A 16,507-nucleotide genomic window follows, 5' to 3' on the forward strand; every position below is an offset into this window, starting at 1 on the left:
GGAAGGGGGGGTAGGACGTAAGCTCATGTTAGCAATCTCCTTTTGCTAGGATTGCTTTGTGCTGTGGATGACGAAGCTGAGTCATGGCACACGCTGGTGTTTTTTTTTGATCTATATGTTTACTTGTAAAAAGTCAAATGAGGACGCAGGTTAGTGAGTTAATTTATCACAGGGAATCTGCCAATTTAAAATTGCTCATTTATTTTGTAGATGCTGAAAACCTATAAGAAAAAAAGACTGTCATTTAAAAAAATGTGGTCCTTTTTTTTTTTAAGCCATCTGTGCCTCTTCAGTATTTTTAACTCAATAATTTCAACATTTTAGCATGATAGGAAAACTGACTTTTATTATTCAGAGTGAGAGAAATGCAAGCTAGTACTCACAGGATAGTAAAGTGACTGATGCCTCATTTTCCCCTGAATAATTACTGTATTATTTGTGGGAGAAAAGTCTTAGTTTTTGAACATCTAGTTTTTTAAAGGCAGCGTCCAGTTTGATTTTCTCATCGTTGTAGAATGAACAGTACAAGCTGCTGTTGCCAACAGTTTGCAGTGTCTTGGAGTTCAAGCTAATGGACCTGCAGAGTTGAAAAACTGGCCATTTTTAGTTATTAAATATCCTAAAATATTTTCTCACCAAGGATTTGGATTCTTATCCCAACAATATTCAGTCTGAGAAATAGATTCTGAAATGACATCTGCGGTTCATTCATACTTTTATTTAAATTTGTTACCCATCAAATGGTGGTAACTTGCTCTCGTTTGTCACACAGACTGAGTCTGCACTGGTGGTGTGTGGTATAAATTTCTATATGCCAGTTCTGTTAATATCCTGAACTGCTTAGCCCCCTTATCAGATTAGCGGTTTCTGCTTGTTTTTGTTTGGTGCCATATGTTGTTTCAGGCTTTGCCTGGTGGTTAGTGTTGACTTGTTAATACGACATTTTATTGCAGTTATAAATCCAAAGTGAACGGGAGTAAAAAGTGGCAATGTCTTCTGATGTGTCAGAGTATACTATTGGGGGAGTGAAGATCATATTCCCTTGCAAGGCTTACCCTTCACAACTTGCTATGATGAATGCTGTAAGTAGAATTTATATTCACATTTGCTAAACTAATAGTTTATGTTCTCTAGTACCTATCAGCATTTAGAAAACTAATATTAAATTTAGAGCCTCTGATATCTTGAGAATTTAACTTGCAATGTAACTTACTGTTGTCCCTGCTGTGCAATGCTATCTGGCCCATGAGTAGCGAATGCTGAAGTACGTTTTGGGTTTGTGAACATTTATGCTAAGAAACAAGTTACGTGTTATGTAATATATATGATTATTTAACTAGATATACTGTAACAGAAATTCTATATAATTTTGCAAGTACATAAGGAGGGAATGATTTAGTAAAACGTCTGTCATTTTGGGGTTTCTTTTATTTTTTTTACAAGACAGCAGGTGTCCTGATCTGTTTTTAGAAGTTATTTCTAGCTTAGCTAAACACATCATCTTTGGGTTTTTCTATTAATTCTGGTTTTGTTCTTGTTATTCCGCTTAAAGATTGTTAAGGGCTTAAATAACAGGCAACACTGTTTGTTGGAGAGCCCTACAGGAAGTGGCAAAAGTTTGGCATTACTTTGTTCCGCATTATCATGGCAGCAGTCTCTGTATGGTAAGTTATCTTAGTGTCTGTTTGCCCAGTTTTTATTACCAAAATATATTATAATGAATGGTGGTTGTTTATCAGCCTTTAAATGTTTGGTTTCAGGAATCTAATCAGGTCTTAGTTCACCATTACACATATTGCCTTATTGGCAACATAGAACAGTGATGGCCAGTAATACTTAGCTGGGTTTAGATACCTGTTATCATAAGGGAATTATATGGCTGTTGGAACTGTGAAAGAAAATACTTGTGGATTGTAGTTATGCAGATTGAATTGAAAAAGAAGGGCATTTTTCATTTCTGCAGGTCGTTACAGTTCTTTGCAGTTCTGCTAAGGGTGATGGTAGCTTGTTCAGACTTTGTAGAGGTGCAAGGTTTATAACTGGTACCTAAACAAAAGCTTTCATTCTTAACTGTTTTGAAGGTCTGGTTCTCATGTATAGCCTTGAGTAGTTTTTAATGGAAGACAAATGACTGTGTCCTTTAGAGAAATCACTGCTTACGTCGTCGTGTGAAAAGGAGGACAGAAAGCCAGAGACCTCACCACCATGTCGCTGCACGTGTCATTCCCAATCTAAGAGCAATGAGGCTGCAACAAGTGTGAATCATGGTGCTTCTTGTTCTTTTAGTAATTATGAAACAGGGAGTTCCGTAAAACCTGGAAGCCCACTAACAAACGCAGGTAACTTCATACACAGGCAGCTAAAAGTCTGTTCTGGAAGTCAGATATATAACTGGTGATGTAAATTTTTTTCTTACATGTCAGAGACTTTTTTTTATCGTCATAATAGCGGAGTACTACGTGATTCTGCCCTGCATGGAAATCTGTATGGAAGTGGTGGTTAATGGGTCTAGAAATGTCTAATACTATTTTCTACATCATGTGTATTTATAGTTTAACATCTTTAAAATGTTGCCCTTATCTAATGCATTCTAGTAGTAGACATACCTTTTATTTTTAATTGCAGAATGTAAGGAAAATGAAAGTCTAGCTTCGAAATTGTCTGCCAAAAAAAGGTTGTCTCTATGTGACAGTGAGAATGATGATTTTCAAGTAGACAGGAAAAGGATTCGTCCTTTAGAAACTGAGCAGCAGGTGAGCAAAGTTTATTGGCGGTAAATTAATCCAGGCATAGCTCAACAAAGCTGTCAAATACCAATCAACATTTCAGAGAAGGGCATAGAGAATAGTTGAGTTGTCACAGGCGTGGTTTAGATTGACAGGGTTTTGTTAATTTTTATTGTTACTTGTTACAAAGGAGTGTGTTGTTACACTAAACTGTTCATAATACCATGTCCCAAATTGTATCTTGCATATTTAAACAGCTAATATCCCCAAAATATATTTATCCCCAGCTGATGTGTAATAGAAAGTCAAAGTATGAGCTTCTAGAGTTGAAAGTGTCTTGCAGATATGCATTAGAAATACAAATAATACTGTGAATGTATCAGAGTTCTGTTTTACATCCCATCAAATGTAGTTATCTCTGGCCTAATATGTGGAGTGCAATATTTCTGTGATGTTTTCATCTGTGTCAGTATTGGTATCACATTACTTAGTCCTTGTATTCAGATGTGCACTGTAAATAGTTTTCACATTGCCTTAGAGTATTGCTCAAATGGTTACTTTTGTTTAAGTTCTTAGATCGCTATGGCTTGAATTTATTTCTTATTTTAGTTATGGAAGTTTTCTGCTTATATCTAGATAGTAGTATAATTTCCATCAGTTTTGTAACAGTGGGAAATTAAAGAAGAAAAACTCAGCAATAATTACAGATATTTTTTTTTTTGCTGATACTGGATTTTGCAATTAAAACTTTATAGCTTTTCCCAAATGACTTTTGTGTGGCTTAGATTTGGTTAAAGTCTTAACAAATAGTGGTGATGCACTGTGTTACTAAAGCAGACTTAGTGGAAAGCAGTTAAAACAAAATCACTGACTGCCAGTGTAAGCACATGCTTCTGTCCGGTGTGTTTGAACACAGTACTTTTTTTCCCCAGCAGGTTAGAAAACGTCATTGTTTTGCAAAAGGAGTGCAGCTAGTTGATGCTTTAGAAGTTTATCATCAGAAAAAAAATGGAGAGCTGATGGTTCATTCTGAAAAAAGTGTGAAACCCACGACTTTTTCTCCCAAAACAGTAAGTAATAGAGTAACATCTTTTACATCAGGACTGTTAATTCAAGAACAATTTCAAAAAAATACTTTACTGTAAAGAGATTACACATAGAATGCGGCTTGTTAATATAGTTTTGGAAAAGACTGTACCTCTGGCTGCATTACAGCCTAATGTAAAAGCTCCCAAGTATGTAAGTTGTTTTAAACTAAGATATTGTCACTACCAATAGTGAGAACTGCAATGGCTTTTACTCCTAGTGGTGCTGTCTAACCAGTGTGGTTTGCAAAGGGTAAGTTACTTCTGTGAAAGTTGTTCTTCTAAACAGTGGGTTGAACTCTTTCACACCGTGGCTCCCCAGTAGCACAGAATCTGGCCCAGCAGTTCAGCCTGTAAACTTTCAATATGTGACAACAATTTCACAGCAGATATAAATCTGTGTGATATATTCCAATTTATAATAGATTCATGACATTATGGAAGAAATTAATACTAGAATCATGAAAATTAAGTGACATCAGATTTTGTTCAGCTTGCCGTTCATTGTTTTGTGGCATAGGTAGTAAATGAAAGACAGCATTCAAAGTTAACATGTGTGCCTTTTAGACCTTAAAAAAGTAGCATGGAGGAAGTTGGAGCTGATCATTACAATATATTATAACAAAAAATGAGTAGTAAATATTGCACAGGATTTAGAAGAATAATGCTGTGATAGATGTATGTTTTGAGTTTGTGGATTTTTTTTTTGTTTTGTTTTTTTTAAATTACCACTTTCTGTAGCAGAAGTATCACGTAAGAAGTTGAGATACAGATACACAGCTGTTTCTGCAGCTTTCTGCTGGGCATGTTCTGTATTTCTTGGTGTTTGAATCTTACTGATTTTTAAAAGTTTCTTCAAGCAAAACCAGTAGAAGAAGGTAGAGGCAGTAGAGACGAATGCCAGATCCCAAAGTACGTTAATGATGTAGTTCCATGAATGCATATCAAAGGCTGTGACAGAATAGTTCTTGTCAGTATTAAAATATAGGAACACGCCAGGAAATCATGAGCTTGTGTGAGTTGGAGACAAATATAAGAAAGGAATAAGGTCTGACCTTTATTTCTTTCTTCAGTACAGAAATCTACTTTCATCTTTCAAAAGGCAAAGAACGTTCTCCCTTTCCAATATGTTTTTTTAATGTTGTTTTAGGTAACTTGGCTTCTAAGTATAGGGTTTTATATGCGTGTTTGGAAATACACATTTCAATTCTCTTTCCATCAGCACTTGACTCTTTTTGTGTCCTAATTTAGCTTCTATTTTAATCAGTGTATGTTTTAACTTCAGGAGCTCTTTTCCAGCATACTATGCTTTTGTAAACACAAAAGAAGCCAAAAGCTTTGGTGTTACTTTAAGACGCTGGGAAATTAATGTTTTCTTGACGAAAGTGAATCTGTGTTCTATGTCAATTGATGGAAAATAATTTATATTACTTTTGGAAAGCTCCGTAGATTTTCGAGTAGGACTTGAAATTCTTTGTGCCACTGAACTGCAATTGATAGTTTGAAATACGAAGGCCAGCAGAGTGTGCTGTTGATTTTCAAATAAAAAGACCTTCCTTCCTTCCTGAATTGTAAAATTAGTGTTGGTACTTTGGTGCGGGTATCTGAAAAACTTGATTTACGACTTCTAGAAATTTCGCGTAGTGAAGAAAACTGAAAACTTTTAGTATAGATAAACTAACTGTTAAATAATAAAATACTCAATCATAGTCTGATTTTCTAAGAAAACTCTTCATTTTTGTGACTGGTTTGGCTGTGCGGGTGTGCTATAATGTGCTATGAGTCTGACAGTACAATATGCTATTCAACTATACTGTTTACTACTTCTTTAGAAAGAAGTAACCTAAGAAGAAATGAAAGTGTTTATTTCTGTTAAAGCATCTTTTTAAGGATGAAAGGAGTATTTATTTCGTTGTAAAAAAGTTTCTCTTTAAGAATGAAAGAAGAAGGTATTTTCCAGTGATGAACTTTTACTTTCGCAGACTGAGAACTTGTCTGGTATGAAGAAACAATTGCAGAAAGTAAGGCCTTATTTATTGTTAGTAGTTCTGCGGCTTAACTACATTACGTTTAAGAAATGAAGAGCATCACAGCATAGGCTGTTAGGTATAAAAATGCTTTTCTAGTGTAGCTTATGAAATAAAGTCAACTAAGGTTATGTTTAACACTTCTTGTAATGGACTATGTATTTAAAAAAAGAAAATAAAATTATTTTCTTAATCAATGAGATAACCCTCCCGTTGCATGTCTTATGTTTTACTGTAGTCGATCCTGTGCTTAAAGCAAAGTTAGTTCTTTGTCAAGTATTGCTTTTTATAGCCCAACAGAGAGGGAAGGGACTGGTGATTGTAAGAGTGTGAGAAGTGCTGCCCAGCGCTGCATCATCAGAACAGCTCCTGTAGATCCAGCGGGTGAGGATTTTCTGCCCAAGCTGACTGCCTGTTCTCAGCTGCATTCAGTCCAGAACCTGGGAATCCATCTCTGTCCTTCCACTGTTAATTCTTGCAAGAGAGGGCAGTTCTAGTGTGAGTTTAAATGAGAAATTATACCCTTACAGTACTCTCTTGATTACTTTTGTCAAAGCATACAGTCTGAGAAAGTGGGGCAGCTGGGTTAAGGAATCCCCATTTATACTGGGTAAAAAAAGTAAACAGTAAATGGAGAGTAGTGTAACAAACACTTGGGGTATCAAAAAACAACTGTGAAAAGAATCTGTCTTAATGTGCTAGCCCATCGCAGTTTAACATATTGCTTACAACCTTCACAAAGGAGTTTGAGTGACTTCTGTTACACATTCCAGGAGACTGGCAGCCTGTTACAATCAGGGTCTGGACTCCAGAATAGGCTAATTTACCACGATGGGATGAAGAAAGTTGTGGATTTGTGTTACATGCTCTCACCTGACACTGTATCTGATCCTTTTCCTGCTGATTGACATTTTGAATGAGCTCTTTGAAGCAAGTTCCAGCTTAATTAAAATGTTTGCTTGGTTAGCAGTGATCTGTGAAAGCCTGTGATAAATATTGAACCGAGTTCACCTGCTGGTTACTGTGAAAGGATAAACAGCTGCTTTGTGTACTTTAATCAAGAGGCTGCAGCAGCAGCAGAATACTGTGCTTTTTGAGAGCTTATAAAGGAATAGTTGAAAAGCTCTGGTAATGTCACTGCTGATACCTTACTAGATTGTGCTTGTGTGATATTTCACACAAGAGGTATTCACTGCTGTATCATTTAGATGGCTTTGTAACTGGTAATGTAGATGAAGATATGAAGAACTCCTCTTATCTCTTTGTGTTTCAAAGATCATAGCCTCAGTGTTTGTTTAGCTCTATTTTACACGTAGGACAGGTTGGTGGACTAGATTATTCTTCTTTTAATCGGACTTCCATGTTTTTGCCGTATAAATATTGACGTGATAGACTGTTTTATCTACCCCCTGACAGAAGTAAAAACAAGCTGGATTAGCCTAAGGTCCCTATAGTCCGGTATCTGATCTCTAACAGAATCTGTTACTGGATGTTTCTGATTAAACACTGCAGAAAGTAGCGGAATATCTTTTTGGTTTTTTCCACCTCAAATGAAAATCTGTCCCAAACTGCTGAAAACAGGTTTACTTCTGAAGCCAGGCGGTATTATGAAATAGTTTTATGTTGTCTTAATATTAATTATTTCTACTTATCCCCTACCCTCCGATTATTTCATAAATAAATTGAAACATTTTCTAATTTTATTATAGTATAACCAGTATCTCTGTGTTACGAGTCTAAAAATTTGTGCTTTGAGGCAACACTGCTCTGGAAACTGCTGTGTTGGAGTTGTCACCTGCTTCAGCTGGAGAGTATCCTCTTTGCTTTTGCTGTAGTAATGGGAGATTAACACCACATTAGATTCTGCTACATGATATCGACAGTAAATTTTTTTATAGGAATATAGAGTTAAAATAGTTTGTATTTAATAAAATTTAAAGATGACCAAACTGTTTTCTACAGGATAACAAAGAATTCAAGTGCAAATCAACACACGTGAATAATGTGCAAATAACATGAAGAACTTGACTTTTAAACTATGTTTTAACCATTTTCTTAAAGTTTCTCTTCATTATAAAGGACCTTCTAAAAAGGTTTTATTTATTTATTTTGGGCTAATGGTGTCTGTGGCTTTCAGAAATGTTATGACTGCTGCAGGCAGTTTTATATTCCTAGTAGTTACTATAAAATCAGTCTGAGTTTTTACAACTTTCTCAATGATTTTTTTTTTTTTAAAAAAGCTTTTTTCAAAGTTAAAGGTAACATTTTACAACTGGAATGCTGGCTTAAAGTGCTTCTAAAAGCCAATATTGTACCAATTTCAAATGTTTTAAGAAAAACTTTTTAGGCCACCTGTAGGATACTGTAATTTATAAGCCTTACACGCAAGAACACTTAATTCTTTTCATAAAAAAGAAATATATCTGGGTTTTTTTAAACCCATCATAGAAGAGCCTCCTGTTCGTGTTTATGTATGTATTTGTTTGAACTGCATTTCCTGTTGTTAGAACAACTTTTGCAAAATAGCTGCCTGATTGGTCCTAATATTTTCCTGTTACTTTTATTTGACAGACTAAATGTGAGGTTTAGGATTAACAGTGAGGTGTTAGTGGTATGGTATAATCTCGGAATTCTGTGTATTGTTTTTACCTCTGAAAACACAGTCTGGCTTGAATTAAAATGAAAAGATAAACGTGTTCTTAAAGGCCCTACACAGTAACTGCTTCAGTGATATTAATTGTTAGTATGGTAACGTGGTTTTCATTATTTCAAAGAGCAAAAGAGAATATAGATGATAGAAATATCAAGGTACAATTTGCATTGCAGTTTTCTGTGTGAGTACAAACAGAGTTGAGCGTTGCCACATATGTAACATATACCATATGTCAGCTGTTTCCTGCTTTGCTGTTGACAAGAGCCCCATTCATAACTCTTCTTTTTATCCCTTCAGTGAATAAGTAATTATTCAATATAGAAGGCAGGATATTTGGAACTGGCTATTTAATGTGGCAGCACACCGTAATGAAATCTGCTGTTACTGGCAACCTGAGAGGGGAAAGTAACAATTCCAGCATGGGTGTAACTTTATCTGCTTTGAGGGCCTGTTTATTTGGCACATCAGTGAACCTTTTATCCCAGTGAGTGACAGCTCCAGAAGGGTTACATTTACATGCATTCTATCATGTATTGTGATATTTAATGGCGGACAAGGCTGAGTGGGACTAAGGGTAATACGAACTTGCTTTTCCTCAGAGTGGAGGCTAGAAGACAGCTTGATCCCCACAATTGTGGTGTAACACATGGCATGACTTAGCAATTGTTTATAATGGATAATCTTACTGATTACAATTAAAAGGGGAGGGAGGAGTACTTGAGCAGGCAGCTACATGTTGTTACTTGCACTGTCACCTGAAAATCAAATACAAACTCTCTTACACTAGAATAAGTCGTTATTTTTTATGGGAGGTGTGTGTGAACATGGTTACTCAGGAGTTATTTTGTTTTCCTTATATATTTTGACACTAATTATTACAATTTCATGACAGTTGTTCCAATATTTTATATTATGAAAGATGGTGCTTCTTGAGAAGAGAAAAATTGGATTTTAACAAATATCTTGCAGGATTAGGCACTTCTTAGGATTATTCCCTATTTTATTCTTATAGCTACTAGGTTGCCTTCGACATAATGGCATGGCAAACATGTTTCTGATGGAGACTGTCTGATGTAATCTGTTTCATCTGCAAACAGATTTCTTTAAACTGTCAAGATTTCTTCTGTTTGCTTTAGAGAAAAATGTACTCAGTATTTTAATTTGGGTGTCTGGTCCCAAGGTTTCTTCATTTAAGGTGCTGGACACTTCTTGGTCTGTAACAGGAGTGTCCTTATGCAGAAGCTTAAATGCAAGAAGTTTATTTGCATCATTTGCATGTGTAAATACTCCACTAGACTAATTCTTTCTGCAATTGGGTTATGATAAAGTTGTATCTAGTGATTGCTAGAAGTCTCTTAAGAGATTCAGGTGTGAGGGCTTGATGTGTATGCTTTAACATTTTTAAACATTTTGCAGTTTGATAGGCCAGCCCAGTGATTTAACAGGCGATCTTGAACTATCCTGGAGGGCATTTTCTAAATATAGCATAAACAGATTTAGTATGTTCATTTTACCGTGGGATTTTTGTTAATCATCTCTTTTTGTTTTGGATTGCAGTCTTCTGGCCCTTGCACTGAGTGTTCCTGTTCTTCCGGAAAAGAAACCAATAAAGATACTAGGAATACAAAGAAGAAAGACAATGGAGATCCATCATTCATTCCCAAAATATTTTTTGGAACACGGACACACAAGCAAATATCCCAGATTACCAGAGAGCTGAAGAGAACAGCGTATTCCAGTGTCCCTATGACAATTCTTTCTAGCCGGGATTATACCTGCATTCACCCAGTGGTATCTAGTAGTGGTAGTAACAGGAACGAAATGTGTGTAGAATTGCTGGAAGGAAAACATGTGAGTAATTTTGTTTCAGAAAATAAGCGTTCATTTAAATGTATTAAAATGAAAGGTAGTTGAACAGTTGGAAACATAACATTTTAAAATTCTTTATACTATTTCAGTTAAATGCTTCTGGTAATTTGGTTTAAATTAAACACTAATTGTTAGAACATGTCGATACAAGGTATCAATATGGAAAAAATACATGATGATAGAAATAATATTTATCACTGCTAGGTTGATGTTCTTAGTAAGACTTAAATTGTCTTTGGTTGTATAGATGAAGAAGAAAGAAGTGTCGTTTATTGATGTACATTGTAGGAACATGGATTTGCCTCTTTTCTTTCTGACATGATGCCTTTTTTGTTATTGTCCAACATAAAAAGTAGCTGTTAGAAATACTTCCAGGAAATGAAGTCAAATGCACGTAACAACTTTGAGGATTTAAGCTTACTTGTTTTTCATTATTTTTTGTAACCTCTAACTAATTGCATATATTTGCTTTTAGGGCAAGTCCTGTCTTTACTATCATGGTGTTCATAAACTCAGTGAACACCATGCCCTACAGTCTGCACATAGGGTGTATCAGGCTTGGGACATTGAAGACCTAGTGAGCTTGGGAAAGAAGCTTCGTGCCTGTGCATATTTTGCAGCCAGAGAACTCATGGTGGGCGCAGATATTGTATTTTGTCCTTATAATTATCTTCTCGACCCGCAGATACGGGAGAGCGTAAGTATATTTGTAAGAAGATTGCAATAACTCAAGTTAAAGGGGAATTAGAAACAGAAGGGAATTAGAAACATAATGTTCAGTGGCTATGGTCAACGTAAATAGGATTTATATCCAAAATATTATCTACAAAATTAGCTCCTGAGTTAAAGAATTTTTTTCTCCTCCCCTCCCCCCCCAGTATTTCTGGATTCCAAGTAATGCTTCCACTGGTCTCATACTCTAGCTTATCAATCATGTGGTTTTTTTCAATCAATAGAAAAGAAACCCTTGCAAACTTCATGGTTGTTTGGTTTATGAAGAGTGTATTAGGTTCAGGCTGAGATAAGGCTTTTCCCTCCACCCCCCCGGTTGTTTTCTAGGTTACAGAAGATTACACTGTGATGCAGAATACGCAGTTTTTTTAATAGGATCCTGTTAGTTGCTGTTTCTCATTGATGTATTTCACTTTGCTTTAGTAGATTAATGTTTTTCTTTTTTAGATGGAAATCAACCTAAAAGGCCAAGTAGTCATTTTAGATGAAGCCCATAATATTGAGGACTGTGCTCGGGAGTCAGTGAGCTACGGTGTTACAGAAAGTCAACTAAGAGCTGCTCGAGAAGAGCTAGATTTCATGGTCAATAACAACATCAGGCAGAAGGATCATGAGGCCCTACGGGCTGTGTGCTGCTCTTTGACAAAGTAAGGCAACTCTTTCTAATTCCATTTTGTCAATTAGTATTTTTTAAAATTACATTTAGATTCCTTTTGCTGATGCAATGTACTGGTTAACCTGTTGTGTCAGATAAAATGCAACAGAGGTATACCTCAAACTGTGCAGTCGTCTGATTTTTGTTCATTTGAGGAATCCAGAGGGGTTTGGTCTATTTAAAAAGATACTCGTGTCTTAAAGGGGCACCTTGAAATTCTGTTTTGAATAGTATGTTAGGCTCTTGAATGATGTGCTGGTCTTCATGGGGCTTACTGTCCTAGTTTGTGAAATTCTGTATGAAATTTTCACCTAAGATAAATAATATTTATCTTTTGCATGCTTCTGTTTGCTTATTTAAAAAATAGTAATAGCATTATTTTGTCAAAGCATCAATTAGTTAACATCTATAAAATGCTTTCAGAGCCTCAGACAGGAAGTGTTTGGAACAGTTTGGCATCTGTTCATGGAATCAGATTGGAATCTGACTGGCATCTATTTGGAACAGATTCTTCATACTTGAAAGTGAATTTATCAGTCGTGCTCTTTGTTTTCCCTGTGATACAACTCAATCTTGAGCAAAGAAATAAGGGACCGAAAAACTGGGGTACATGCAAATTATCAAGAGACTTGAAGTCTTTAAAGAATTCAGGTAGCAAACTCTACGAAGCGGACAGTGCATACTCTGTTCAAAATTCTGATTATTCTCAGGCAAAAGATGTTCACACAGAATTACTGATCGTTCTTTCTCCATGGACTGTATCAGTAGAATGTGGTTTTAATGATTTGTACTGAAATTGAAATCAAGGATGTGTTGAATCTCTTAGTACCTGCCTAGTTGGAACACAAGGATCGTGGAGTTCAGTGGATAGAGAAATATGGGTGATTGAGGGGGTGGTTTTGAAAGCAGGGGTTGATCAGTAAGGCAGAAAGAAGCTGAAAAAAACAGAAGATGTTCGCTTCTTCTCTGTTCTTTCTGTACACATAACACAAAAGGTAGTAAGAGCAAAAAAGAAAGTAAAACCCAGAAACGATGGAGATAGAGTTGGAAGGGGAAGACCAGAGCAGAAGTTGAAAATCACACGAGGGGACAGAACAAAAGCAAATGGACTGGAGGCAGAAGTGGGAGGAGGGAAAGAAATAAGGGGTCAAGGGCAAAAGTCTTTTGGGTGGAGTGGGAACATGAGAAAGTTAAAACCATGACAGAAGAGTCTGTCACTACCAGAGAATTTGGAATTCAGCTCTCTAGTCCTGAGTTTTTGAACTGTCTTTTGAGAGATCCAGGGACTGACTGAAATCAGAGTTCAGAAATGCTCTGCTGATGAAACTTTCAACAACAAAGTCAGCAGAATAAGAGTGAAGAATGATACAATCGGCTTTGAAGTTAACTGAACTCTGAATCAGTGCATGTCAAATCATCATTTTGTGGCATTAGTGGTTGGTGAAATAGAATTTGGAGTACACTACAGCAAGTAGTTCATGATTTTTCCTATTCTTTCTCTATTCTGAGAGTCACAGAGACAAGTGACTTTTGTTTTTCTTTTTTGCAGAAGCTAATTCTCCTACCTTGGATATTTCAAATGTTAAATTTTAGTCAAAGATAAGAACAGCATGGCTGTAGATTAGATTGCCTCAAGCTTTTTAACCTTATCAGAAAAACTAAGGTTGACTGTCTTGGCAAATCTGCCAACAGCATGAAAAGCAGTTGTTGGAAAGCAGAAGACTGGGTGTAAATAGCCAGTAATTGGTAAAATGCTGTTGCATGGTGACATGGCTTTACCAAATACATGGGCAATTAGAAAAATCTTAGTTATAAATATCCTGAGCCCTCATTCCAGAAGGCACTTAAGCATGGGCTTAGTGCTACAGAGGTGCCAAAATGACCTTTCTGAGGAATTTGAAGATGCACCAATAGAGGTATACTGGCAAGTTTTTCTGATGAGATACAGATTTACAAGGACAAATTTCTTTGTTCAATGAAGTAAGCTGTATTAACAATGGAATTTTCTGGTAGGGAGGGAAGGAGTAAATACACTTTCTTGAATTGAAGACATGTTTGTAACATTTCATTTTTTCCTAAAAATATTGTATACACCAGTTTTCACTTCAAAACCATAGATGTGTTTCTGGGAATCAAGCTAATTTTATTTAAGCTTACTGCTTTACTCTAAAAATAAATTAACAGGTATTTCAAGTAAATGCGTTAACTTTAGGTTTAATTGGATAGAATTTATTCTAGAATTTGCTTTTTTGTGATATTTTAGAATTAGGAAGGTCACTGTGTTAAGTTTGCATTTGCATTTATAGCATGACCATTTCAAAAGTGTGTGATGGTGTTTGTATTGCATAAGAGAAACAGAAGTTTTACATTTCCTGAAATGTTTTTTCCATTGTAAATTATTTAATTTCTGTCATAGTGGCCTTTTCCTAATTTTAGTTCCAGGTCTTTTTGATGTTACATTTGAGAAAACGAGCAGAGTACTGCACTGGTGGAGTTCTGCCTGTGTTAGTGATCATTATTCCTTAGTAAGATAAAGCGAAGTAGAGCCATAGAAGTGATAGTCATGGTAATATTTATGGGGTTTTGTTTGCGTTTAATCTGGCAAAAGAAAAAGCTTTTCTAATTGTTCCATCGGTCAGATGATTTGCAGTGAGACAACAGGAAATCTGGAACTGAAACAGTCACTAAGCCTTGTTGCTTTAGTTGATAATGATTAACTGATTTTACAGGTAAATATTTTGGACTGTTGTAGAAATGACAGCTGTCTTTCTGATGCCTCCTGCTGGTTGATGAAACAGACAGCTTCGGCATTTCCCGAGAGGGAGGAAGCCTGCCTGCATTTCAAATGGAGGGAAGGTCTTGTAATACTGCAGGGATGATGGAGGACACATTCAGTTGGAGAAAATTTTAGCTCTGCCACAAACTAGATGATCTGCGTGTTTAGATCATGTTTTGAGAAAGTCCTATCACATTTTTGATTGTACATACAATTATAATTCTGCTTAATTTTCAAAATGTAGCAGAGTTACAAATACCTGTAGGTTGGTGATAATATGCACTTTTTATTGCCCCACATTCCCTTACTGTGTGTAAATATTATAAGTATTCATTTCATGCCTCAAGATTTTTTTACTTAATGGGAAAGCCTGCAGTTGGTAGGGATGATAAACCAACTTGCATCAATTAAAGTAATGACGGGTGGCTTTAAAAGTACAGCAGAAATCTTTCTTAAAGGAGCCTGACATGTTGTATCATAACAGCAGCTTATATTTTAATCTTTCTTTATTGTAAAGATAGTATATGATGATAACATATAAATGTATAGGGACAAATTTTCTTCTCACTGCAATAAGCTGCATGGAGTAGTTCCGTAGAAGTTGATTCAGCAGTGAAAACTGGCATAAGGAAAAGCAGACGCTCTCTACCTAGATGTAGTAAAATATTTATCATCGTCATAGATGTCTGATGCGATTTTTGAGGTTTGGTTTGTACCTGCAAAGTATCTCTAAATCTCTGAAATTAATGCTGAAATTATTTCTGATTTCTCTCTCTTTACAGCTGGTTAAAGGAGAGCTCTAGTCAACTAGTAGAAAGAGGGTATGAATCTTCCTGTAAGGTTTGGAGTGGAAAAGAAATGCTCACTGTTTTGCACGAAATGGGAATAACTGGTATTACTTTTCCCATTTTACAGGTAGTGTTATATGCTATATAAATGAGTACAAAAGTGCATGATATTGATGTTGTTAAACATCTTAAAATGTACAGAAGTTAAATGCTAACACATCTTTTAATTTACTGCAGTATTGAAAAGCTATCTGAGAATGATACCTGATAAAAACCAGGAGTAATCCACTTGAGCTACTGCAATTTGTGGAGAATCAATGTTTTAAAGGATATAACTGATCATGTACAATTGTTTTAGTTGAACCATGAAGTCACTGATAGTTTTGTCTGTTCTATCCATCTGCCTTTTTACCGACTGTTGAAATGTATTTACCTTGCTTTCATGTTTATCCTTCCTTTCTGTGTAAGCCAAATGTGTTAAAAGTGTTGTTGCTTTTCCGTTCCAAGTCTGTCTTCAGTCTGACTTTATAGGGATCTTAGGTGAACTTTTAAAACAGTGTGCTGATAGTCTTGTATCTGTATTAGCTTTGGTTTTGAGAAGATACTTAGAATGTTGTTAATGTGGAATTTGCTTGCCCCTCATAGAAACATCTTGCTTCTGTCCTGGAAAAAGAGGAAAGAATATCGGTGCTCGGTAGAGAGGAACTAATTGAGATACCAGTTGTGAGCCCTGCCACTCAGATTGTGCTGAAAGGGTTATTCATGGTTCTTGTATTTCTTTTTAAAGATAACAGCAGGTCAGTGCAAATAAATAGCCTGAGCTCTGTGGTTGTGTTTAATTCAGCTGCTTTGCCAAAATGCCTCTTTTTGCAGCACCTCAGTTACGGTGTCTGACTTCTGAGCAAAAGTAACATTTCGGAAAGCTTTGGAAAATCTGTTTATGTGGGAAGAATTTAAATACTACCAAATTATTTTTTTCATTCAAAAATGAATTAAATTATTGAATAAATTTATTTGAAGAACTAGGTGTAATTTTTTTTGTGTTGCCAAGTTAAGTGTGCATGGGTTTTGTTTTTCTACATAGTGCTTATCATTTGACTGTCTTGATATCTTCACTACTAATGCCAGCAGTTACCAAAAATTTCTGATTTAATCCTTATTTTTAATATTAATTATTGTAAAGTTTCATTACATTT

The 16,507-nt window shown here is 35.7% G+C and overlaps 1 protein-coding gene across 4 annotated transcripts in view; it reads left to right on the forward strand.

The window, feature by feature from the left end:
- BRIP1 (BRCA1 interacting DNA helicase 1) overlaps positions 1 to 16,507 on the forward strand; it is a 63,979-nt gene that overhangs the window by 578 nt on the left and 46,894 nt on the right. For 3 of the 4 annotated variants that reach the window (XM_075440398.1, XM_075440402.1, XM_075440399.1), the window contains exons 2-11: positions 954 to 1,082; positions 1,553 to 1,664; positions 2,145 to 2,339; positions 2,626 to 2,753; positions 3,659 to 3,796; positions 10,049 to 10,342; positions 10,836 to 11,057; positions 11,540 to 11,739; positions 15,306 to 15,438; positions 15,957 to 16,108. In XM_075440398.1, the coding sequence (XP_075296513.1) occupies positions 990 to 1,082; positions 1,553 to 1,664; positions 2,145 to 2,339; positions 2,626 to 2,753; positions 3,659 to 3,796; positions 10,049 to 10,342; positions 10,836 to 11,057; positions 11,540 to 11,739; positions 15,306 to 15,438; positions 15,957 to 16,108 (1,667 nt within the window). In that variant the 5' untranslated portion in view covers positions 954 to 989. The remainder of the gene's footprint in view (positions 1 to 953; positions 1,083 to 1,552; positions 1,665 to 2,144; positions 2,340 to 2,625; positions 2,754 to 3,658; positions 3,797 to 10,048; positions 10,343 to 10,835; positions 11,058 to 11,539; positions 11,740 to 15,305; positions 15,439 to 15,956; positions 16,109 to 16,507) is intronic. The other variant, XM_075440401.1, reaches the window with a different exon arrangement.

The sequence above is a fragment of the Opisthocomus hoazin genome, chromosome 20 (genome assembly GCF_030867145.1).
Source record: "Opisthocomus hoazin isolate bOpiHoa1 chromosome 20, bOpiHoa1.hap1, whole genome shotgun sequence".
NCBI lineage: Eukaryota > Metazoa > Chordata > Aves > Opisthocomiformes > Opisthocomidae > Opisthocomus > Opisthocomus hoazin.